At 40.7% G+C, this 24,732-nt stretch overlaps 2 protein-coding genes across 2 annotated transcripts; both read right to left on the reverse strand.

Annotated features, from left to right (window-relative positions):
* Window positions 1–312: 312 nt before the first annotated feature.
* Window positions 313–24,114, reverse strand: LOC117760591. Its single transcript, XM_034583714.1, has 18 exons — window positions 23,978–24,114; window positions 16,458–16,663; window positions 10,554–10,823; window positions 10,258–10,395; window positions 10,039–10,156; window positions 9,810–9,952; window positions 9,464–9,625; window positions 8,518–8,912; window positions 4,719–4,779; window positions 4,492–4,592; window positions 3,802–4,041; window positions 3,486–3,544; window positions 3,093–3,268; window positions 2,392–2,529; window positions 2,173–2,290; window positions 1,944–2,086; window positions 1,598–1,759; window positions 313–1,046 (listed from the first exon to the last, which is right to left on the reverse strand). Exons 1-18 carry the CDS (start codon window positions 24,042–24,044, stop codon window positions 630–632), a joined length of 3,114 nt encoding a protein of 1,037 aa, XP_034439605.1. The 5' UTR covers window positions 24,045–24,114; the 3' UTR covers window positions 313–629.
* LOC117760166 (leukocyte elastase inhibitor-like) lies at window positions 19,942–23,374 on the reverse strand. Its single transcript, XM_034582978.1, has 9 exons — window positions 23,272–23,374; window positions 22,973–23,014; window positions 22,805–22,846; window positions 22,514–22,684; window positions 21,813–21,950; window positions 21,594–21,711; window positions 21,365–21,507; window positions 21,071–21,238; window positions 19,942–20,519 (listed from the first exon to the last, which is right to left on the reverse strand). Exons 2-9 carry the CDS (start codon window positions 22,991–22,993, stop codon window positions 20,103–20,105), a joined length of 1,218 nt encoding a protein of 405 aa, XP_034438869.1. The 5' UTR covers window positions 22,994–23,014; window positions 23,272–23,374; the 3' UTR covers window positions 19,942–20,102.
* Window positions 24,115–24,732: the final 618 nt, after the last annotated feature.

Genomic DNA, 24,732 nt, shown 5'->3' on the forward strand with positions numbered 1-24,732 from the left:
ATGCAGTTGTATTTATTTCCTTGTTTTGTCTTCTTCTTTGTTTTAATTTGAATTTTCAGGTCATAAAACAATGGAGAGTGACACAGTGGTGAATAACAAACAGCACAGAAACATTTGGGCCACCTTTTTCTGAAGTGGGCATTAGTGCAATTTATACTATTGCTTTTCAGTTTTTAATTCTGCTATAAACTGCATGAATACCTTCTGATTACAAACTTTGCTGGTTCACTTCTTCATCATCATTATTCTTTCTTTGGTTTATCTTTGGTTTATATGTTACGCAATTCTGTCACAGCAGGAAATATACTGCACATTTATATCTTACTTAATAGAATCATTTTAACCATATTCAATATTGGACAGCTTCTATTGTTGTGAACGAGTCTGACCCGGACGATCTCCTGCTGCTTCTTCACATGTGAAACACAAACTCCAGAAATTGTCTTTCCAAAATCAACACACGAATCATTGTTGGACCAAAAATATTCTTCATTAATTATTATCTTCATCTATGATTTCAGTGCAAAAACAGAAGAAAAAACCCAGCTAATTAGCATGAATCCCAGAAAATAAAGACCACATTTTAAGGACTAAGCTTTTATTTGAATATCTTCCTCTCCTGGTTCTGTCTACTGAGGAGAGGAGAGCCTGCCGAGGAAGAGGATGGACTTGGTTTTATTGTGCCTGATGAAGAAGAGGAAGGGGTGGTCTGCTGTGAAGTGTTCCTCCTTCTCCGACCCAGAACACTTCACAATGACCTCGGCTGCTGTGGCCGCAGCCGCCTCCGTGCCCTCCTCGTTCACCTCCACGAAGGCCTTGTGTACCACCTTAGACAGGAAGAGATCTCTTCCGCCGTTCATGCCAGACAGGTCGGCCTTTGACGCGCAGAACACGTCCGTCATGCCCAGCTTGGACAGAGGCTCGTTCAGCTCGTAGTCCTCCTCCAGCTTGAACTTTGGCAGGTGAACGTGGACGTCTGAGTGGACTAACATGTTTTCCCTGTCGGTCCATTCCTTCAGCCTCTCCAGCGTCAGCTCCTTCTCCAGCTGGAACAGAGCAAATACATTTGATCACGTCTCTAAAAACTAAGAAGAGGGTGTCTTGTGATTAAAAGGCTGAAACATCTGATGACGCTAAGGTACACAACTGAAGTTATGTCCCTAACTTCTGCTGGTGGTCGCTAACATCCGATAACACCAACTGGTGGTAGACATTAATAAGTGCAGTACAAGGGATATTCTCCATCTTGTTGTATATTCCACCCCCTAAACAAACAGTCATCGATTGAGTTGCTGTTGCCTTGTTTTAGCTAAACTTCAGTTGTTTAGTAAACTCAGTGTCTGTTAAAGACAAATAACATTGCACAGGCTGGTCAGTTGTAAGATGCATATTATACACATGTAGTAGTTTTACCATTTTGGTCTCTACCAACTCCTGAGGAACATATCTGGCTTTTTAGTGCATAGATGTTCAACTTCCTTCACCAGCTTGTCTCCATCTTTGTCTGTCTGCTGTTAGGTGCTCGACGGGGAGTGAGCAGCAGGTTTTATCTGAGCTTCTCAATGTGAAAAAAAAATATTGTTTTTACGCTGTGTACCTTCAGCAGAGGGTCGGAGCCGTCTGTGGACTGTTTAGGCAACAGGATCAACATGCTGAGCTCATCCTTCTCATACGGCAGCTCCAGGATCTGCAGATCACCGATGGAGTTGTAGTGCAGATTCTTCTTCTGGAACATCATCTGGACTGGTTTGCTCTCATTCTGACACACAGAAACACAATCAACTGAGTCGTTTGGATCAAGTTTCTAACAAATCCCATTGTAAGTTTAAGTGAAATTACTATCTACTCTAGTTTGAGGAGCTAAGGGACATAGAATGTAATAACCATAAATGAAAGTACACACAATACACAACATGCTAAATTCTGATTAGCGACTTTTTTACCTGGCTGACTTTAAATGGCATCTCTTTGGTGTTTGCGTCATCAAAGCGGTTCATCCAGTTTCCCTTAAAGTAGATGGCATTGACCAGAACCAGCTTCATACCATCAGAGACTGTCCCCGGCTTCAGGAGATCTTTTATTTTATCTGCAATGTAACAGAAAACCTGACAATTCAGAACAATGTAGAAAGATTTATTCCCCTTTTCATTCAATTCAGGTGTAAAGTCGTACTTTCTGTCTGCTGCTCGACCCAGGTGTTGATCTCCACTCTGCTCGCCTCCGCGGCCCTGATGAAATCCACAGTCTTCAGGTCGGACTGGTAGTACTCATACGTGGCTTCCAGGAATTGCTGCAGAGAGCAGATTTCATCTTATACTTTCAAGGAAGTAAAAAAAAAAAATCTATTTAAGTATCAATTTCTGCTGTGATAAGTGGAAAATGAAAACTCACAGGGAGGAACTTTGCGGTTTTCTCCCCATACAGACGATTGGCTGTTTTCAGAATGTGTGATGCCGATGGTGAGTTGAGGGCTGCGATTAGCTTCTTGAATTCAGCGTGGACATCATCACCAGGTTTGAATGACAGGGCCTGTGTGGAAGTTTGGATTGACACATGACATTTAAATGCTTTCAGATGTGCACCTCAGAGTCCAGGGTCTGTAGGTGAGGAAGCTAATCTCCAAGTCAGCTGCTCAGAACATTTTCTGGAAGTTTTCCTGCCAGCCCAGTTGTAAAATGTAGAAATCAGAAGGCGCCAAAATCTCATCTCTCACCTGCAAATTCTACATATTCACACGTAGAATCTGTTTATAGAGATTTCTTGTGTAGAAACCCGAGTGAGACACTGCAGATTAAAATCTGCACATTTTTTACACTGAAGTCATTAATAGATGAGACGAAAATAAGATACAAATAAGAAACTGTAAGATTTGTTCTTCTGTTCCGAAAGCAAACTGGTTTAATGAACTGAACTCAACTGTCAGTTCAATGTCCTGCTGTCAGAGAACAGCACATACTGGACCTTGTGTCAGGGGATTTATCTAGAGTCAGAAGAACAGATGGTTTAGAAACACCGTTCAGTCTGCTCCATCATAACCAACTGGTCCCACAGCTCTGAGTCTCTGAATGACATGGTGACATGGTGTGATGTACCTTTTCCATTTGAGCAGCTGTGTCTCCTCGGGCTCCCAGGTAGACCATAGCCAGAGCTGAACTGATGCTCAGCGGAGAGAAGAACATATTCCCCGATGGATTTGCATGGCTCAGAGTCCGGTACAGCTGCACACTGCCTGAGATGTTGATTGAGCTTTGGATTGAGCTTTGCTTTGACCTTTGGACTGACCTTTGGACTGAGCTTTGGACTGATCTTTGGACTGAGCTTGGGACTGAGCTTTGGACTGATCTTCCGAATGAGATGTTGATTGAGCCGCTGTTGTCTCCGCTGGTGTTGCCACTGTAGTCGATGCTGTTGTCGCTGCTGTTGTCGATGCTGTTGTCGATGCTGCTGTTGTCGATGCTGTTGTCGATGCTGCTGTTGTCGATGCTGCTGTTGTCGATGCTGTCGCTGCTGCCGTTGTTGCCCATGGCTGAGGATGTACAGTTGTCCTGTAATGAACAAAAAATGCTTTTTAGACATATATATTTTTAAATCTGAACAGAAATGCACCTGATTGCTGCTTGATTGTATTACAATTTTTTGCGGAACAAAATGTGCCAAGACCCCCGAGACCCACCAGATGAGTTGGGATTGAACTAAACTCAATTTTATTTGTATATGTCACCAAATTATAACACACATTCTCTCAAAGCGTGAGAAAAATCCCCAACACGTCAAATCAGATAGAATTATAAACGCAAAATACCTGAGAGATGAGAAGACGTGGAAGCAGAGAATGTGAACCTGGAGGTTGAGTGGTCAGTAGAGGAACACGTACACCAGTATATATACAGTATATGTGTGGGTGTGACTGGGCGATAAGTCACTGACTGCTGGGAACAAAACACCGTTATAGGCCAACTGCGCACCAGTGGAAAAAAACACAACCGACACAATTCTGAGGAAATGTTTGCACAACCTCTTCGTGCGATGACTCTGATGAAGTGTGTTTATTTATCTTTATCACTTTTACTGAGAATCTTACACGTTGTTGATGTTTTACAACCTGTTTTTATGCTGCCTTTATGAAGCACTTTGCAACATATGTTATGAAAAGTGCTCTATAAATACAGATTATTATTATTATTATTAATATCACTATTAATCGTTCAAATGTGAACAACGAAGCAGGAGATTCCTGTATGGAGCCGGATTCTTGCCAAAACAGAAGTACAGAATGCTTTGATTGTTGTATGGGTGTAACTCATGACAAACTTGTTTGGCGCCCTTTTGGCGCTGTGATTTTAAGTCATGATTTCTGTGTAGATGTCATCAGGCCGGGACTCTTGTCTTACATGTCTAGTTTGGACTCGATTGGACCATGTATGTCCGAGATACAGAACCTCGTGTTTTGATGGCGTTTAATCAAACTTTGACGCCATGCCACGGTCACACCGGTCACACCGTGGCATGCCTGAGAAGGAAACTGTGGGCACGGTGGTGTTCAGTCCGTGGACGATGCGGTCATCCATGGTGCGCATCACCTTCAGCACCTCCTGAGAAACCCACAGCGGGACACAGAGACAGCCAGCAGCTTCAGGTCAACTCCAAACCATCCAAAACAAATATATATGTTTATCATTCAAAATGTATTTGTGGCGTGGCTCTGTTCTGGTGCACACATGGAGAGCCGGAGGCAGGGAGAGCACACCTCCACCCCCCCACCCTTCTGTGACAGAACATCTGAGGACAACGGGAGGATTTACTCATGGTTGAACACCTTTTTTCCAATGAACACATGTGGGTGTGTCAGAGGTGTTGCTTCATCTTGATTTCCATGGAACTGATAAGAAATGATTTACTAATCAAATATAATGATGTAGTATCTCCAAATAATGACTTGTTACAAACAAATAATAAGTTAAATTCTTAAATAAATAATTGCTAGTTCAAAACCATTTCTCAAAACAATGACTTTGTATATTAAAATAATGACAAAGTAAGTTATAAATCATTATATTTTATATACAATGTGCAATAAGAAGATATCATCACGTAAAAGCCATAACAACAAATACAAATAAGAAGAATCAATAAAAAGGAGACAACATTGCACAAGAGCAAATAAAAATAATTAAAGCAATATGTAAGAATAAAGAGATGACATCACGTGTAAAAATGTGATTTAAAAGAAGTCACTGAATCTGCAAACCATCATATGGGATGGACGAAAAGTTCAACATGAAAACCTGACTGAGGTTAGTAAACATTTATATGTATCACACTACATTAACTGAGCTGTATCTAGGTGTATAATAATAAGAATAAACTGGCAGGTACAGGGGAGGTTGGGTACATTTAACAGCATACTACTACTACAACAACTACTACTACTAGTTGTACTACTACCACAACTACTACTACAACTACTATTACTATTACTATTACTAGTAATAATAATAATAATAATAATAATAATACTAACATGGATTAACCTTTACAAACATGTTCAAATAAACTTTTTGTCTGAGGTGAACATTAGTTTCCTCATTTGCAGGTGATTTGATGTTTTGGTTTCAATGCGTGTGTGGAAATCACATGCTTTATGAAAATCATGATCGATTCTCCCCAAGGTTGTTTCCATTGCACCTTGTTGCATTTTGTTATCGATACACAAGTCTAAAACAAAGCTAAGTCTAAAACCTACTGTGATATTTTTACTTTTTTGGGTTTCCACGCAAAATAATGTTTGATGCACAACTTGAAAACACATAAGAGCAGATGGATGGAAACATACTTTCTGACTCATAAACATGATGCCAGCATTATATTCTTTCATAGGATCAAACATGTCTAGCTTCGCCCCTGAATACACCTCCATGCATTTGTAAAGCGCTTTGAATTGTCTTATGTCTGTAAACTTGCAATACCTGTTTCAGTCTTGGTTGAACACCTTTTTTCCACTGAACACATGTGGGTGTGTCAGAGGTGTTGCTTCATCTTGATTTCCATGGAACTGATAAGAAATGATTTACTAATCAAATATAATGATGTAGTATCTCCAAATAATGACTTGTTACAAACCAATAATGAGTTAATTTCTTAAATAAATAATTGCTAGTTCAAAACCATTTCTCAAAACAATGACTTTGTATATTAAAATAATGACAAAGTAAGTTATGAAATCATTATATTTTATATACAATGTGCAATAAGAAGATATCATCACGTAAAAGCCAAAACAACAAATACAAATAATAAGAATCAATAAAAAGGAGACAACATTGCACAAGAGCAAATAAAAATAATTAAAGCAATATGTAAGAATAAAGAGATGACATCACATGTAAAAATGTGATTTAAAAGAAGTCACTGAATCTGCAAACCATCATATGGGATGGACGAAAAGTTCAACATGAAAACCTGACTGAGGTTAGTAAACATTTATATGTATCACACTACATTAACTGAGCTGTATCTAGGTGTATAATAATAAGAATAAACTGGCAGGTACAGGGGAGGTTTGGTACTTTTAACAGTATACTACTACTACTACAAGTACTACTACTACAACTACTACTACAAGTACTATTACTAGTAATAATAATAATAACAATGAAAGCAGCTGTTTGTCCCCGAGGAAGAGGAGCAGGGGTCGGCTCGGACGGATCCACACGCAGGTGGAGAAGGAGGTAGATGTCCAGTGTGTTTATAAACAGATGTTCTTCAACTTCCACGCGTCACTTCATCTGCACTGTCCTCCCTCCTTCTCTTCTTCTGCGGTGGGTTCACTCCCGAGCGGTCTCACTACTGCCACCCCGCGGGGACACTGAGGTAGTGTCAGGGAATCAGGCGAGGCGGTTCCATGTCATTTCATTTTATTTATCGCTGATTTGATATGTTTTATATGTTTTTATACTTTTACACTATATTTTTATCACCACTAATGTACAGGACATTTTGTAACATGAAGTTTATCTTGAAAAAATTTAAAGAAATCGATTTAAAGTCAAAAATGTACAAGTCAAAACTGTTAAATTTAAAACGAGACAAATAAACAACATTAAAAAGGGGTTAAAGTTAAAAAGGATAAATCTGTACAATCTGTACAATTTGTAAATTAATAGTAATAACGTTTTCATTCCTTCTGCTATCAGGCTACTTGGCTCAGACAGTCAGACATATTTTATGACTGTGCTTATTGTTTTGGCAGTTTGAAGTCGAGCAGATCTTTGAGTTTTACTCCTTTTAATTCAATTTTTTAAAATGCTAGTTTTTTGGTTCTTTGTCAGTAATTTTAAACGTGTTCCATCAGCCCTGTTTCTTGAAAAATGTCGGTGAACTGCTCATTTTACTTGCACACCCCTCCAGTAACTTTATTCTTTTATTTCCTGGATCCTTTCTGCAACGTATCTATTACCGAGGACACTTACATACTATAATCTCTCTGGTGCCAGACAATGCTCACAAGAGAGAGGTGAGGCCCTTTAGCATAGTTTGATACAGACGTCTACATGTCTCTGGAGCTGGGACATAATGTGACCTCAGCTCATTGTTCTATTTCCCTCAAGTGAAATGATTTTGTTTTGAATAACAAATCCTGACGAGCAGGATCTAGAGGTGTGTTCAAAATAATCTGCAGTGTCAATCACAGCTTCCTTAAATGAGCCGGTCACCTGAACCTGTGCTCCCACATATTTAACATAGTTAGGAAACAGTGAGTGTAGATATAGAGTCACCACTCTAACTGTATAAGAAATACAAAGTGTGTTTTAATATCTATGTGACCTGGTGCTGACCCCATTCTCTGTCGGCATTTTTTCTATTTGATGCCTTTTGATTTTTTTTATGCAGTTGTATTTATTTCCTTGTTTTGTCTTCTTCTTTGTTTTAATTTGTATTTTCAGGTCATAAAACAATGGAGAGTGACACAGTGGTGAATAACAAACAGCACAGAAACATTTGGGCCACCTTTTTCTGAAGTGGGCATTAGTGCAATTTATACTATTGCTTTTCAGTTTTTAATTCTGCTATAAACTGCATGAATACCTTCTGATTACAAACTTTGCTGGATCACTTCTTCATCATCATTATTCTTTCTTTGGTTTATCTTTGGTTTATATGTTACGCAATTCTGTCACAGCAGGAAATATACTGCACATTTATATCTTACTTAATAGAATCATTTTAACCATATTCAATATTGGACAGCTTCTATTGTTGTGAACGAGTCTGACCCGGACGATCTCCTGCTGCTTCTTCACATGTGAAACACAAACTCCAGAAATTGTCTTTCCAAAATCAACACACGAATCATTGTTGGACCAAAAATATTCTTCATTAATTATTATCTTCATCTATGATTTCAGTGCAAAAACAGAAGAAAAAACCCAGCTAATTAGCATGAATCCCAGAAAATAAAGACCACATTTTAAGGACTAAGCTTTTATTTGAATATCTTCCTCTCCTGGTTCTGTCTACTGAGGAGAGGAGAGCCTGCCGAGGAAGAGGATGGACTTGGTTTTATTGTGCCTGATGAAGAAGAGGAAGGGGTGGTCTGCTGTGAAGATACAGCAACCATTAGTGACCACGGCTGGTGTGGCCGCAGCCGCCTCCGTGCCCTCCTCGTTCACCTCCACGAAGGCCTTGTGTACCACCTTAGACAGGACGAGTCCTCTTTTGCCGTTCATGCCAGACAGGTCGGCCTTTGACGCGCAGAACACGTCCGTCATGCCCAGCTTGGACAGAGGCTCGTTCAGCTCGTAGTCCTCCTCCAGCTTGAACTTTGGCAGGTGAACGTGGACGTCTGAGTGGACTAACATGTTTTCCCTGTCGGTCCATTCATTCAGCCTCTCCAGCGTCAGCTCCTTCTCCAGCTGGAACAGAGCAAATACATTTGATCACGTCTCTAAAAACTAAGAAGAGGGTGTCTTGTGATTAAAAGGCTGAAACATCTGATGACGCTAAGGTACACAACTGAAGTTATGTCCCTAACTTCTGCTGGTGGTCGCTAACATCCGATAACACCAACTGGTGGTAGGCATTAATAAGTGCAGTACAAGGGATATTCTCCATCTTGTTGTATATTCCACCCCCTAAACAAACAGTCATCGATTGAGTTGCTGTTGCCTCGTTTTAGCTAAACTTCAGTTGTTTAGTAAACTCAGTGTCTGTTAAAGACAAATACCATTGCACAGGCTGGTAAGTTGTAAGATGCATATTATACACATGTAGTAGTTTTACCATTTTGGTCTCTACCAACTCCTGAGGAACATATCTGGCTTTTTAGTGCATAGATGTTCAACTTCCTTCCCCAGCTTGTCTCCATCTTTGTCTGTCTGCTGTTAGGTGCTCGACGGGGAGTGAGCAGCAGGTTTTATCTGAGCTTCTCAATGTGAAAAAAATCTATTGATTTAACTCTGTGTACCTTCAGCAGAGGGTCGGAGCCGTCTGTGGACTGTTTAGGCAACAGGATCAACATGCTGAGCTCATCCTTCTCATACGGCAGCTCCAGGATCTGCAGATCACCGATGGAGTTGTAGTGCAGATTCTTCTTCTGGAACATCATCTGGACTGGTTTGCTCTCAGTCTGACACACAGAAACACAATCAACTGAGTCGTTTGGATCAAGTTTCTAACAAATCCCATTGTAAGTTTAAGTTAAGTTACTATCTACTCTAGTTTGAGGAGCTAAGGGACATAGAATGTAATAACCATAAATGAAAGGACACACAATACACAACATGCTAAATTGTGATTTGCGACTTTTTTACCTGGTTGACTTGAAAGGGCATCTCTTTGGTGTTTGCTTCATCAAAGCGGTTCATCCAGTTTCCCTTAAAGTAGATGGCATTGACCAGAACCAGCTTCATACCATCAGAGACTGTCCCCGGCTTCAGGAGATCTTTTATTTTATCTGCAATGTAACAGAAAACCTGACAATTCAGAACAATGTAGAAAGATTTATTCCCCTTTTCATTCAATTCAGGTGTAAAGTCGTACTTTCTGTCTGCTGCTCGACCCAGGTGTTGATCTCCACTCTGCTCGCCTCCGCGGCCCTGATGAAATCCACAGTCTTCAGGTCGGCATGGTAGTACTCACGCGTGTCTTCCAGGAATTGCTGCAGAGAGCAGATTTCATCTTATACTTTCAAGGAAGTAAAAAAAAAAAATCTATTTAAGTATCAATTTCTGCTGTGATAAGTGGAAAATGAAAACTCACAGGGAGGAACTTTGCGGTTTTCTCCCCATACAGACGATTGGCTGTTTTCAGAATGTGTGATGCCGATGGTGAGTTGATGTCTTCGATTAGCTCCTTGAATTCGGCGTGGACATCATCACCAAGTTCGAATGACAGGGCCTGTGTGGAAGTTTGGATTGACACATGACATTTAAATGCTTTCAGATGTGCACCTCAGAGTCCAGGGTCTGTAGGTGAGGAAGCTAATCTCCAAGTCAGCTGCTCAGAACAGCTCTGAGTCTCTGAATGACAGGGAACAGAGACATGGTGTGATGTACCTGGGCCATTTGAGCAGCTGTGTCTCCTCGGGCTCCCAGGTAGACCATAGCCAGAGCTGAACTGATGCTCAGCGGAGAGAAGAACATATTCCCCGATGGGTTTGCTTGGCTCAGAGTCCGGTACAGCTCCACATTGCCTGAGATGTCGATTGAGCTTTGGATTGAACTTTGCATTGACCTTTGGACTGTTATACTGATTGAGCCACTTTGGGTGCTGCTGTTGTTGCTGCTGCCGCTGTTGCCCATGGCTGAGGATGTACAGTTGTCCTGTAATGAACAAAAAATGCTTTTTAGACATATTTTTAAATCTGAACAGAAATGCACCTGATTGCTCCTTGATTGTATTACAATTTTTTGCGGAACAAAATGTGCCAAGACCCCCGAGACCCACCAGATGAGTTGGGATTCAACCAAACTCAATTTTATTTGTATATGGCGCCAAATTATAACAAACATTCTCTCACAGCACGTGATGGAGAAAAAACCCTGACACGTCAAATCAGATAGAATTATAAACGCAAATTACCTGAGAGATGAGAAGAAGTGGAAGCAGAGAATGTGAACCTGGAGGTTGAGTGGTCAGTAGAGGAACACGTACACCAGTATATATACATTATATGTGTGGGTGTGACTGGGCGATGAGTCTGACTGCTGGGAACAAAACACCGTTATAGGCCAACTGCGCACCAGTGGAAAAAAACGCAACTGACACAAGTTTGAGGAAATGTTTGCACAACCTCTTTGTGCAAACATTTCTGAGGAAATGTTTGCACAACCTCTTTGTGCAATGACTCTGATAAAGTGTATTTATTCATCTTTATAACTTATTTGTTATAAATAATAAACTTTATTACTGCAGATGTCTACTGTTAACCTTCTGAGAGCCACTGGAATCGTATACGATCTCAAATATCATGTTGTCTTTAGAGTGTCATGACTCCTCAATGGTCTGAGCTAGAGACATGCCGTTTTTTCCTGTTGAACTGAAGAAACAGCGCTAACAAGCAAGCTCCTGTTTGTGAGTAATTTACAGCACTTAGCGTTCACATTCTTCCTTCTCTCCAGGAAATGTATCGTCCATATTGTGGAACCGAATTTGTGGGACGTTTGGATGTTTTTTTGGCTCCTGTGGCAGCAGTGTCCATCACTTTTAGATGTCCCCTGGAAACACTTCAGTTGTCGTTTCCGGAATTGCAGCGCGTTTCTGTAATGTGTTGTGTTGTCAAATTGATGAAGACGTTTTCTTACTTTGCTTGTGTTTTGTCCGTTTGCATGTGTTTTCTTGAGTTGCAGTGCGTTGAGCTCTCAGGGCCACCGTAGAAACGTGTGTCTGTGGGATTTACTGAGATAATGTCTCGTCCTCACCCATCAAGGAGGGTCACAGTGTAACCACTGGCAACCATGATAAACCTTTAGACCCTCTGTTACATAACTGCCACCAGACTCCCCCTCTTCAGAAGCCCTCCCTCCATTTTCCTGTCTCCCTCACACCTTGAACATAGTTTATATAACACCTCGTGGAACCTGAGTCACAATATGAGTTCATGAGAAATTCTTTTTTCATTTCTTTGAATGTTAGTAATTAAAACACTTCTCTTACATAAGTTAGAAGTTCCCTGATTTCATGTAAGGACCAAATCAGAGAAAACACCTCGTCAATAATCAATGACATGCACATATTTTGTTGGCTACAAGAAACTGTTAAGGTTTCAAACAGATTTTTTTTACTTTAAATGCATTTATTTGCCTTTTCAAACCCTAAGTAGAATTTAATTTCAGTTTTTTACCTCCACGTAGGAGGTTATGCTTTCACTTTGTTTGTCTGTGTAGTGGGAATTTATCATGAGATGTGAAATAATGAGTTTCTCAGACCGGAGTTGTCTTTGAGTTTTAATTATTAGCTCTGCAGAAGGTTAAACAGTCAGCAACAAGGCTTCAGAGTGCAACCACGGGTCGTTAAAAAGGAACGTTTTTATACAATGTGATAAACAGCAAACGTTTGCCGTCTTGCATCACTTTCTATAGAAGGAGGAAACAACCCCAGCACCCAGTTGCACATATAAAGGTCAACAGGAGGTGAAATCACCAAGTGCACAGAAAACAGTTAAAACAGCAGTAAGACATTGATCAGTGGAATTTTCCATTACGTCTGTCTGTCTCTTAGTTAGCATCTGTCTCTTGGTGCCTATCCAAATAAATGGGTGGATTCAGGCATTTTGTTTCAGCTTCTTTTCAATATATGGCAGAAGTGGGGGTGCACATGATCGCACACAAATGTCTCTATTACGAGCATCAGATTCAGAGCGACAGGTACACAGAATAAAGAGTGAAGGAAAAGTTCTCGCATGAGACAGAGGGCGGTGTTGAATACCGCTTGAGGGTATGTGCACAACTGCAGCTGAAACTACGAGATCTGACTGTCTGCATGGACGGTGTTGTGCAATTGATACAATAAACGTGACACCATTAAATGGTGTGCCTTTCGGCATTCAATAAATTAGGTTATTCGACAAAAATATTGAATATTAATATTAAAAATATTAATATTAAATAATAACTATAATTAATTAAAGTTACCTCGGGGCACCACCCGTCAAAGGAAGGGAAAAGATAGCCAATTTATTGATTAAGTCTCATAAAAGTACAAAGTACAAATTTGAAAATCTGATTAAGTATTAAATGAATAACTATAACCAAAATTAGCATATAGATAGTTAGCAAAGTTGAAGGATATAGAGTTCTTGACAGTGTAGAGGTTGGCAAAATTCACACCTATGCAATATTAATGAAAACAACATTTGTGAAAGAAAAACATTTATTATGAATATAATAAAGTACAAACACAAATTACTAAAGGTGTACTTACTATATAAATATGTGTACGTGAGTATGCGTGTAGGTTAGAGAAAGTAGCTAGTTGCATGCAAAGAAAGACTGTGAAGTGCATAACATAACTAAAATTAACTTTCAAATAACTTATAACCAAAATATCACAGCAACACAAATCAAACTTATAAACATCACATGGAATCGAATAAACAGTCTTTGCTTAGCCTAGTATAATTATTAAGCCCAGTTGTGTTCCCCGTCCATGAAAAGGGAAAAAAGGTTGATGTGCTGTTTGAAGTCCAGTGAAGTCGTCTTGCTGGTTTGTGGCTCCTGTTGTTGTGGTTCTGCTGTGCGATGCAGCTCTTGTGCTGAAGTTCTTAGGCAGGCTCTCGCGTCGCTGCCTTTTGGAAGGTTTTAGCAGTCTGCTCCAGACAGGCCTGCTTGAAGGTTGGTAGAGCTTGTGGTGAGGAAGTTTCCCTCACTGGGTGAGTGGAAAGCTGCACCTCTCCTCCATTGAAGTTGAGCAGAAAGAGAGGTGAGCTGGAGAAGCCACACTTCTCCTCTTGGAGAGTTGAGTGGAAGAGAATGAGTCGAAAGAGACAGAAGAGAGGGGGGACTTGGCTTATATTGGCCTGGTCACCTCATGGGTCATGGGGCCCAGAGTGACCAATAGTGGTTGAAACTTGTGTCCCTGGTAATTTTTCACACCTGTGTGTGACGTTGAAGCACCCTGGGAGACTGAGTTCTGGAGGCTCTGGTTTGTCTCCAGAACAAAGAACACGTGGTCAGGTTTTGACTACACATGTAGGCCGAACTGTAGTTCACAAATACCAGGTCCCAACACCAGTGAGAGATAAACGTAAATTCGACTGAGTCCAATGCTGATTCAAGTAGAATTTTTATGCAAAACGAAATGCAACTCAATCTGCTGAGGACTAAAACAAGAGTCCTGCTTTGTTCTGGGCCAAATGGAAAAGTACATCGGATCAAAGCTCTACAGTTACACTCGTCTGTCGAGGTTGCTGAGTTGTTGTCAGTGTGAAGGATCGGAGGGGCTGGGGGGGGGTTCCCAATATGTCGGGGCATCAGTGAGTGTGTACATCTGTGCACACTGCACAGCATGTGTGTTTACATGTGAGCCGTCGTGTGCTGGGTTTGCAGAGCTTGAGCCTTTCATGAGAAACGTGTCCTTCACTCGTGTGATGGTCTTTATCCGTGTGCTCTCGTAATGGAGAAAAAACCCTGACACGTAGAATCAGATAATATGTATATACGGGTAGATAAGGATGTACATTATTAATATGGAGGTGTGTAGTCTGCACGCACGTATCATTTCTTCTTATAGAACCACACGTATTCCCACCCATATCCTGCCCTGCCTTTCATAGCGTATTTGTTGTACTGTGCTGTTGCCAAATTAAAGAACATTAAGAGAGAGAAGTCGTCTGAGCCGTGTTTTAGCAGACACACCTGGAGCGGAGCTGGAAATCAGAACCGGCTAAAAAGAATAAGTTCCTCATATACAGTCCTATTTCCATACGAATTGTTGGGGGGGAACTGATTACCGTACTGCTTACTTTGCAGCGCGGACATTTCCCCAAAACACATTTACTGGAGAGCAAGTTATCGCAAAGTAACTTCCTAATCCAATACATTTTTAAGACCTAGCAAAATCAAATTTAAGACTTTTTAAGTCTTTTTTAGGCCTGAAATTCAGATAATTCAATTTTAGACTTTTTAAGACCCCGCGGGAACCCTGACACACCCATGTATTCGCGTTAATGCAACTGGTGCAGAAGTGACAGGCACAAACAGTGAAAGTAACTTTTATGAAGAAGTAGGATTCGAGCCCGTTGACACTTCCTCCCGTGGTGTGGTCAGGAGGTTCCACCCGGCGTCCCCACACTCATTCAGGGGGTTGGTTACCTTGGCCGAGGACACGTCATTCAAACAGGGAAGCACCACGCACGTATTTTAATTTCAAGTAAGAATCAAAGACAACCACCACGCGTGGACAAAATTATTCGAACAGCAAACGACAACAAACCATTTCAAATTAATCCAGAATACAATTACTTTTTGGGGTTTTGAATTCCCTGCAATTCAAAACCCAATTTGAGCATGTCTAGGCCCGGAAAAAGCCCCAAAAGGGAAATACAAATCCTTCGAAATACAATAGGGCCTCCCACCGGAGGTGCTCGGGCCCTAATAATAATCCTTACAATTTCAATAGGGCCTCCCACTGTCTCCTACTGTTCGGTGCTCGGGGGCCTAATAATAACCAGCTGCTCCATTGCATCTGCAGAAAGCGCAGACACTCTCCGTGCCACTGTGTTAGCACCAAGCTGAACATCAGCGATGGCAGACAGGATTTCAGTCTTACTGTTATGGTCCTGTGATGGAAATCTGGAAATACAAGAGGCTGGAACACCAAATTTATCTACGTGTATTTTAATAGGGGCTTTCTGCAGAAAGTATCAACACAGAGAGTCACAGGGATCTCAGAGTGAAGATGGAGAACAGTCAAATGCAAGGATCTTATATAGGAGAACTAAGGCTGTTCGTCAGAGCCAGTTCAGACTGGTTCTGTAGGCACAGTTTGAGACAGGAACTAAAGCACAGGAATAAATGATTTGCAGACATTTCCATTGGGTTCTTTGGACAGTCAATAAGTAATGGAAAGGTCAAACAGGTTTCAGGTCATAAACATTTCAGGTCATGGAGTCTTGGACAGGTATGCAAAAAGTTACTCTTCAACTATAAAATAGGTTTCAACCACACTTAGTTATTTTTCCACTACACTTCCCCCCTTTTTCTCATTTATAACAACATAGGAGAATGCACTACTACAGTAAAACATCCAATACATCAATTCACAAGGATTCTAAATGCATCAGCAACAATACTGTTGAAGAAAGCAAACTGCTGTTGCTGTGGACACAGGCATCCTGACATGTAGATTTACAATCCTGTGTCACCCTCGCGTTGAATGGGGTCATAAAAGGTTGTAGAAGGAAGCAAGGAGTCATAAGGAGTTAGTCTAAAGGAGTTAGTTATTTTTCCACTACAGTCCTTAAATAACGTCTCGGCCACTGCGGTCATCGCATCCTTCACCATCCCGCCATCAGTGAACGGCGTTTTGTGCTTTTTCAGGATGTGCGCCACTTTGAACGATTTCTCCGTTGCCGCGTTGGCCTTCTTCGTCGGTTGGGTGAAAAGACACTGCTGTCTTTTAAGTGTTGCTTTTAGCTGGTTCACCTTTTCAGTCCGTAGCGAGCTGCCTGCAGGAAAATCACGTGCAAAGTTACCGTGGACTTATTATTTTGTATTGGAGGGGGTGGGACATCTATGTGCTTGATTGAATTGAAGTGGGAACAGGTGCGTTTATTGTCGTTGTTTTTTTTAACACAGTCTGTGAACCTATTGGCGAGCTACTGAAAACCGGCCCGCGAGCGACGTGTTGGAGACCCCTGTTCTAGAAGGACCACAAACAAAACTCATCAGTTCATTTCACATTCCACCAACAGCTCTGTATGTTTAACAATGTTACCCAATTCTAACATGAAACAACATACTGTATACCATAGATCATAGTAGATCATACTGACAGTCAAAATTGAACTATTTTGAATTAATAAACGATAATTGAATAAATCTGATTTGTTGTGTATCTTTCAATGTGTTGGTTTTCTTTCTGTGCTGGTTTATGATTTGTAAAATAGCTGCAGGAACACACACTTGCTCCAGAAAGTGTTCACACACCGTCACGTTTTGCACATTTTTCAACCCCTCTATTTTCACCACTGTGGCATGTCTCAGTTTTCTTCCTATAACAAAGGAGCTGCAGGAACAGATACTATAGTGGGAGTACTTGGATCCTTTAGTTCGTCAAAGTTAAACAAGATACGAATGTGAGTTTGGTTCTCCCAAACTTGTCATCTGAGGTCAATGGGAGGATTTAGGGAAAAACTGCTGCTGACCATCCAGATGGTTTCTGGAGAACCAAACAAAATGATTATGATTAATGATTTCTCTTGGTTGAACACTGTTTTTCCAATGAACACATGTGGGTGTGTCAGAGGTGTTGCCTTATCTTGATTTCCATGGAACTGATAAGAAATGATTTACTAATCAAATATAATGATGTAGTATCTCCAAATAATGACTTGTTACAAACCAATAATGAGTTAAATTCTTAAATAAATAATTGCTAGTTCAAAACCATTTCTCAAAACAATGACTTTGTATATTAAAATAATGACAAAGTAAGTTATAAATCATTATATTTTATATACAATGTGCAATAAGAAGATATCATCACGTAAAAGCCAAAACAACAAATACAAATAATAAGAATCAATAAAAAGGAGACAACATTGCACAAGAGCAAATAAAAATAATTAAAGCAATATGTAAGAATAAAGAGATGACATCACATGTAAAAATGTGATTTAAAAGAAGTCACTGAATCTGCAAACCATCATATGGGATGGACGAAAAGTTCAACATGAAAACCTGACTGAGGTTAGTAAACATTTATATGTATCACACTACATTAACTGAGCTGTATCTAGGTGTATAATAATAAGAATAAACTGGCAGGTACAGGGGAGGTTGGGTACATTTAACAGCATACTACTACTACTACAACAACTACTACTACTAGTTGTACTATTACCACAACTACTACTACAACTACTATTACTATTACTATTACTAGTAATAATAATAATAATAATGAAAGCAGCTGTTTGTCCCCGAGGAAGAGGAGCAGGGGTCGGCTCGGACGGATCCACACGCAGGTGGAGGAGGAGGTAGATGTCCAGTGTGTTTATAAACAGATGTTCTTCAACTTCCACGCGTCACTTCATCTGCACTGTCCTCCCTCCTTCTCTTCTTCTGCGGTGGGTTCACTCCCGAGCGGTCTCACTACTGCCACCCCCCGGGGACACCGAGGTAGTGTCAGGGAATCAGGCGAGCCGGTTCCATGTCATTTCATTTTATTTATCGCTGATTTGATATGTTTTATATGTTTTTATACTTTTACACTATATTTTTATCACCACTAATGTACAGGACATTTTGTAACATGAAGTTTATCTTGAAAAAATTTAAAGAAATCGATTTAAAGTCAAAAATGTACAAGTCAAAACTGTTAAATTTAAAACGAGACAAATAAACAACATTAAAAAGGGGTTAAAGTTAAAAAGGATAAATCTGTACAATCTGTACAATTTGTAAATTAATAGTAATAACGTTTTCATTCCTTCTGCTATCAGGCTACTTGGCTCAGACAGTCAGACATATTTTATGACTGTGCTTATTGTTTTGGCAGTTTGAAGTCGAGCAGATCTTTGAGTTTTACTCCTTTTAATTCAATTTTTTAAAATGCTAGTTTTTTGGTTCTTTGTCAGTAATTTTAAACGTGTTCCATCAGCCCTGTTTCTTGAAAAATGTCGGTGAACTGCTCATTTTACTTGCACACCCCTCCAGTAACTTTATTCTTTTATTTCCTGGATCCTTTCTGCAACGTATCTATTACCGAGGACACTTACATACTATAATCTCTCTGGTGCCAGACAATGCTCACAAGAGAGAGGTGAGGCCCTTTAGCATAGTTTGATACAGACGTCTACATGTCTCTGGAGCTGGGACATAATGTGACCTCAGCTCATTGTTCTATTTCCCTCAAGTGAAATGATTTTGTTTTGAATAACAAATCCTGACGAGCAGGATCTAGAGGTGTGTTCAAAATAATCTGCAGTGTCAATCACAGCTTCCTGACATGAGCCGGTCACCTGAACCTGTGCTCCCACATATTTAACATACTTAGGAAACAGTGAGTGTAGATATAGAGTCACCACTCTAACTGTATAAGAAATACAAAGTGTGTTTTAATATCTATGTGACCTGGTGCTGACCCCATTCTCTGTCGGCATTTTTTCTATTTGATGCCTTTTGATTTGTTTTATGCAGTTGTATTTATTTCCTTTGATAAGAGCTTGTTAAGCCAGTTTATCTACTTCTTCCATTTCCTCTATATGAGCAATTGGAGAAGTTCATTCTGTTGGAAGGGGAGTTGACACAGTTAGGAAATCAGAAGTCATGTGACTGTTTTGTCCTCTTCTTTGTTTTAATGTGTATTTTCAGGTCATAAAACAATGGAGAGTGACACAGTGGTGAATAACAAACAGCACAGAAACATTTGGGCCACCTTTTTCTGAAGTGGGCATTAGTGCAATTTATACTATTGCTTTTCAGTTTTTAATTCTGCTATAAACTGCATGAATACTTTCTGATTACAAACTTTGCTGGTTCACTTCTTCATCATCATTATTCTTTCTTTGGTTTATCTTTGGTTTATATGTTACGCAATTCTGTCACAGCAGGAAATATACTGCACATTTATATCTTACTTATTTGAACCATTTTAACCATATTCAATATCGGACAGCTTCTATTGTTGTGAACGAGTCTGACCCGGACGATCTCCTGCTGCTTCCTCACATGTGAAACACAAACTCCAGAAATTGTTTTTCCAAAATCAACACACAAATCATTGTTGGATCAAAAATATTCGTCATTAATTATTATCTTCATCTATAATTTCATTGCAAAAACAGAAGAAAAAACCCAGCTAATTAGCATGAATCCCAGAAAATAAAAACCAGATTTAAAGGATTAAGCCTTTATTTGAATATCTTCCTCTCCTGGTTCTGTCTACTGAGGAGAGGAGAGCCTTCCGATGAAGAGGATGGACTTGGTTTTATTGTGCCTGATGAAGAAGAGGAAGGGGTGGTCTGCTGTGAAGTGTTCCTCCTTCTCCGACCCAGAACCAGTCACAATGACCTCGGCTTCTGTGGCCGCAGCCGCCTCCGTGCCCTCCTCGTTCACCTCCACGAAGGCCTTGTGTATCACCTTAGACAGGACGAGTCCTCTTCCGCCGTTCATGCCAGACAGGTCGGCCTTTGACGCGCAGAACACGTCCGTCATGCCCAGCTTGGACAGAGGCTCCTTCAGCTCGTAGTCCTCCTCCAGCTTGAACTTTGGCAGGTGAACGTGGACGTATGACTTGTCGTCATTGTTTTTCTTGTCGGTCCATTCCTTCAGCCTCTCCAGCGTCAGCTCCTTCTCCAGCTGGAACAGAGCAAATACATTTGATCACGTCTCTAAAAACTAAGAAGAGGGTGTCTTGTGATTAAAAGGCTGAAACATCTGATGACGCTAAGGTACACAACTGAAGTTATGTCCCTAACATCTGCTGGTGGTCGCTAACATCCAATAACACCAACTGGTGGTAGGCATTAATAAGTGCAGTACAAGGGATATTCTCCATCTTGTTGTATGTTCCACCTCCTAAACAAACAGTCATCGACTGAGTTGCTGTTGCCTCGTTTTAGCTAAACTTCAGTTGTTTAGTAAACTCAGTGTCTGTTAAAGACAAATAACATTGCACAGGCTGGTCAGTTGTAAGATGCATATTATACACATGTAGTAGTTTTACCATTTTGGTCTCTACCAACTCCTGAGGAACATATCTGGCTTTTTAGTGCATAGATGTTCAACTTCCTTCACCAGCTTGTCTCCATCTTTGTCTGTCTGCTGTTAGGTGCTCGACGGGGAGTGAGCAGCAGGTTTTATCTGAGCTTCTCAATGTGAAAAAACTCTATTGATTTAACTCTGTGTACCTTCAGCAGAGGGTCGGAGCCGTCTGTGGGCTGTTCAGGCAACAGGATGAACATGCTGAGCTCATCCTTCTCATACGGCAGCTCCAGGATCTGCAGAGCGTGGTCCGGGATGTAGTTGTAGTTCAGATTCTTCTTCTGGAACATCATCTGGACTGGTTTGCTCTCATTCTGACACACAGAAACACAATCAACTGAGCCGTTTGGATCAAGTTTCTAACAAATAGAATGTAATAATCATGAATGAAAGTACACACAATACACAACATGCTAAATTGTGATTAGCGACTTTTTTACCTGGCTGACTTTAAATGGCATCTCTTTGGTGTTTGCTTTATCAAAGCGGTACATCCAGTTTGCCTTCAAGTAGATGGCATTGACCAGAACCAGCCTCGTACCATCAGAGACTGTCCTCGGCTTCAGGAGATCTTTTATTTTATCTGCAATGTAACAGAAAACCTGACAATTCAGAACAATGTAGAAAGATTTATTCCCCTTTTCATTCAATTCAGGTGTAAAGTCGTACTTTCTGTCTGCTGCTCGACCCAGGTGTTGATCTCCACTCTGCTCGCCTCCGCGGCCCTGATGAAATCCACAGTCTTCAGGTCGGACTGGTAGTACTCACACGTGGCTTCCAGGAACCGCTGCAGAGAGCAGATTTCATCTTATACTTTCAAGGAAGTAAAAAAAAAAAATCTATTTAAGTATCAATTTCTGCTGTGATAAGTGGAAAATGAAAACTCACAGGGAGGAACTTTGCGGTTTTCTCCCCATACAGACGATTGGCTGTTTTCAGAATGTGTGATGCCGATGGTGAGTTGAGGGCTGCGATTAGCTTCTTGAATTCAGCGTGGACATCATCACCAGGTTTGAATGACAGGGCCTGTGTGGAAGTTTGGATTGACACATGACATTTAAATGCTTTCAGATGTGCACCTCAGAGTCCAGGGTCTGTAGGTGAGGAAGCTAATCTCCAAGTCAGCTGCTCAGAACATTTTCTGGAAGTTTTCCTGCCAGCCCAGTTGTAAAATGTAGAAATCAGAAGGCGCCAAAATCTCATCTCTCACCTGCAAATTCTACATATTCACACGTAGAATCTGTTTATAGAGATTTCTTGTGTAGAAACCCGAGTGAGACACTGCAGATTAAAATCTGCACATTTTTTACACTGAAGTCATTAATAGATGAGACGAAAATAAGATACAAATAAGAAACTGTAAGATTTGTTCTTCTGTTCCGAAAGCAAACTGGTTTAATGAACTGAACTCAACTGTCAGTTCAATGTCCTGCTGTCAGAGAACAGCACATACTGGACCTTGTGTCAGGGGATTTATCTAGAGTCAGAAGAACAGATGGTTTAGAAACACCGTTCAGTCTGCTCCATCATAACCAACTGGTCCCACAGCTCTGAGTCTCTGAATGACATGGTGACATGGTGTGATGTACCTTTTCCATTTGAGCAGCTGTGTCTCCTCGGGCTCCCAGGTAGACCATAGCCAGAGCTGAACTGATGCTCAGCGGAGAGAAGAACATATTCCCCGATGGATTTGCATGGCTCAGAGTCCGGTACAGCTGCACACTGCCTGAGATGTTGATTGAGCTTTGGATTGAGCTTTGCTTTGACCTTTGGACTGAGCTTGGGACTGAGCTTTGGACTGAGCTTTGGACTGAGCTTTGGACTGATCTTTGGACTGAGCTTTGGACTGATCTTTGGACTGAGCTTGGGACTGAGCTTTGGACTGATCTTCCGAATGAGATGTTGATTGAGCCGCTGTTGTCTCCGCTGGTGTTGCCACTGTAGTTGATGCTGTTGTCGCTGCTGTTGTCGATGCTGTTGTCGATGCTGCTGTTGTCGATGCTGTTGTCGATGCTGCTGTTGTCGATGCTGCTGTTGTCGATGCTGTCGCTGCTGCCGCTGTTGCCCATGGCTGAGGATGTACAGTTGTCCTGTAATGAACAAAAAATGCTTTTTAGACATATATATTTTTAAATCTGAACAGAAATGCACCTGATTGCTGCTTGATTGTATTACAATTTTTTGCGGAACAAAATGTGCCAAGACCCCCGAGACCCACCAGATGAGTTGGGATTGAACTAAACTCAATTTTATTTGTATATGTCACCAAATTATAACACACATTCTCTCAAAGCGTGAGAAAAATCCCCAACACGTCAAATCAGATAGAATTATAAACGCAAAATACCTGAGAGATGAGAAGACGTGGAAGCAGAGAATGTGAACCTGGAGGTTGAGTGGTCAGTAGAGGAACACGTACACCAGTATATATACAGTATATGTGTGGGTGTGACTGGGCGATGAGTCTGACTGCTGGGAACAAAACACCGTTATAGGCCAACTGCGCACCAGTGGAAAAAAACACAACCGACACAATTCTGAGGAAATGTTTGCACAACCTCTTTGTGCGATGACTCTGATGAAGTGTGTTTATTTATCTTTATCACTTTTACTGAGAATCTTACACGTTGTTGATGTTTTACAACCTGTTTTTATGCTGCCTTTATGAAGCACTTTGCAACATATGTTATGAAAAGTGCTCTATAAATACAGATTATTATTATTATTATTAATATCACTATTAATCGTTCACATGTGAACAACGAAGCAGGAGATTCCTGTATGGAGCCGGATTCTTGCCAAAACAGAAGTACAGAATGCTTTGATTGTTGTATGGGTGTAACTCATGACAAACTTGTTTGGCGCCCTTTTGGCGCTGTGATTTTAAGTCATGATTTCTGTGTAGATGTCATCAGGCCGGGACTCTTGTCTTACATGTCTAGTTTGGACTCGATTGGACCATGTATGTCCGAGATACAGAACCTCGTGTTTTGATGGCGTTTAATCAAACTTTGACGCCATGCCACGGTCACACCGGTCACACCGTGGCATGCCTGAGAAGGAAACTGTGGGCACGGTGGTGTTCAGTCCGTGGACGATGCGGTCATCCATGGTGCGCATCACCTTCAGCACCTCCTGAGAAACCCACAGCGGGACACAGAGACAGCCAGCAGCTTCAGGTCAACTCCAAACCATCCAAAACAAATATATATGTTTATCATTCAAAATGTATTTGTGGCGTGGTTCTATTCTGGTGCACACATGGAGAGCCGGAGGCAGGGAGAGCACACCTCCACCCCCCCACCCTTCTGTGACAGAACATCTGAGGACAATGGGAGGATTTTCTCTTGGTTGAACACCTTTTTTCCAATGAACACATGTGGGTGTGTCAGAGGTGTTGCTTCATCTTGATTTCCATGGAACTGATAAGAAATGATTTACTAATCAGATATAATGATGTAGTATCTCCAAATAATGACTTGTTACAAACAAATAATGAGTTAAATTCTTAAATAAATAATTGCTAGTTCAAAACCATTTCTCAAAACAATGACTTTGTATATCAAAATAATGACAAAGTAAGTTATAAATCATTATATTTTATATACAATGTGCAATAAGAAGATATCATCACGTAAAAGCCATAACAACAAATACAAATAAGAAGAATCAATAAAAAGGAGACAACATTGCACAAGAGCAAATCAAAATAATTAAAGCAATATGTAAGAATAAAGAGATGACATCACGTGTAAAAATGTGATTTAAAAGAAGTCACTGAATCTGCAAACCATCATATGGGATGGAC

This window comes from Hippoglossus hippoglossus, chromosome 4, assembly GCF_009819705.1.
Source record: "Hippoglossus hippoglossus isolate fHipHip1 chromosome 4, fHipHip1.pri, whole genome shotgun sequence".
Classification (NCBI taxonomy): Eukaryota; Metazoa; Chordata; class Actinopteri; order Pleuronectiformes; family Pleuronectidae; genus Hippoglossus; species Hippoglossus hippoglossus.

Excerpts from the sequence above, each read along its gene's own strand:
- LOC117760166 (XM_034582978.1), bottom strand. The coding sequence starts at position 22,993 with ATGGGCAACAGCGGCAGCAGC. Across the intron at positions 22,685-22,804 it reads TCTCATTCGGAAGATCAGTC|CAAAGCTCAATCCAAAGCTC; the intron begins CAAAGCTCAGTC and ends CAAAGGTCAAAG. Across the intron at positions 21,239-21,364 it reads TGCCATTTAAAGTCAGCCAG|AATGAGAGCAAACCAGTCCA; the intron begins GTAAAAAAGTCG and ends TCTGTGTGTCAG.
- LOC117760591 (XM_034583714.1), bottom strand. The coding sequence starts at position 24,044 with ATGCGCACCATGGATGACCGCATCGTCCACGGACTGAACACCACCGTG. Across the intron at positions 2,530-3,092 it reads CAGCTGCTCAAATGGAAAAG|GCCCTGTCATTCAAACCTGG; the intron begins GTACATCACACC and ends ACTTCCACACAG. Across the intron at positions 1,047-1,597 it reads GCTCCGACCCTCTGCTGAAG|CTGGAGAAGGAGCTGACGCT; the intron begins GTACACAGCGTA and ends GCTCTGTTCCAG.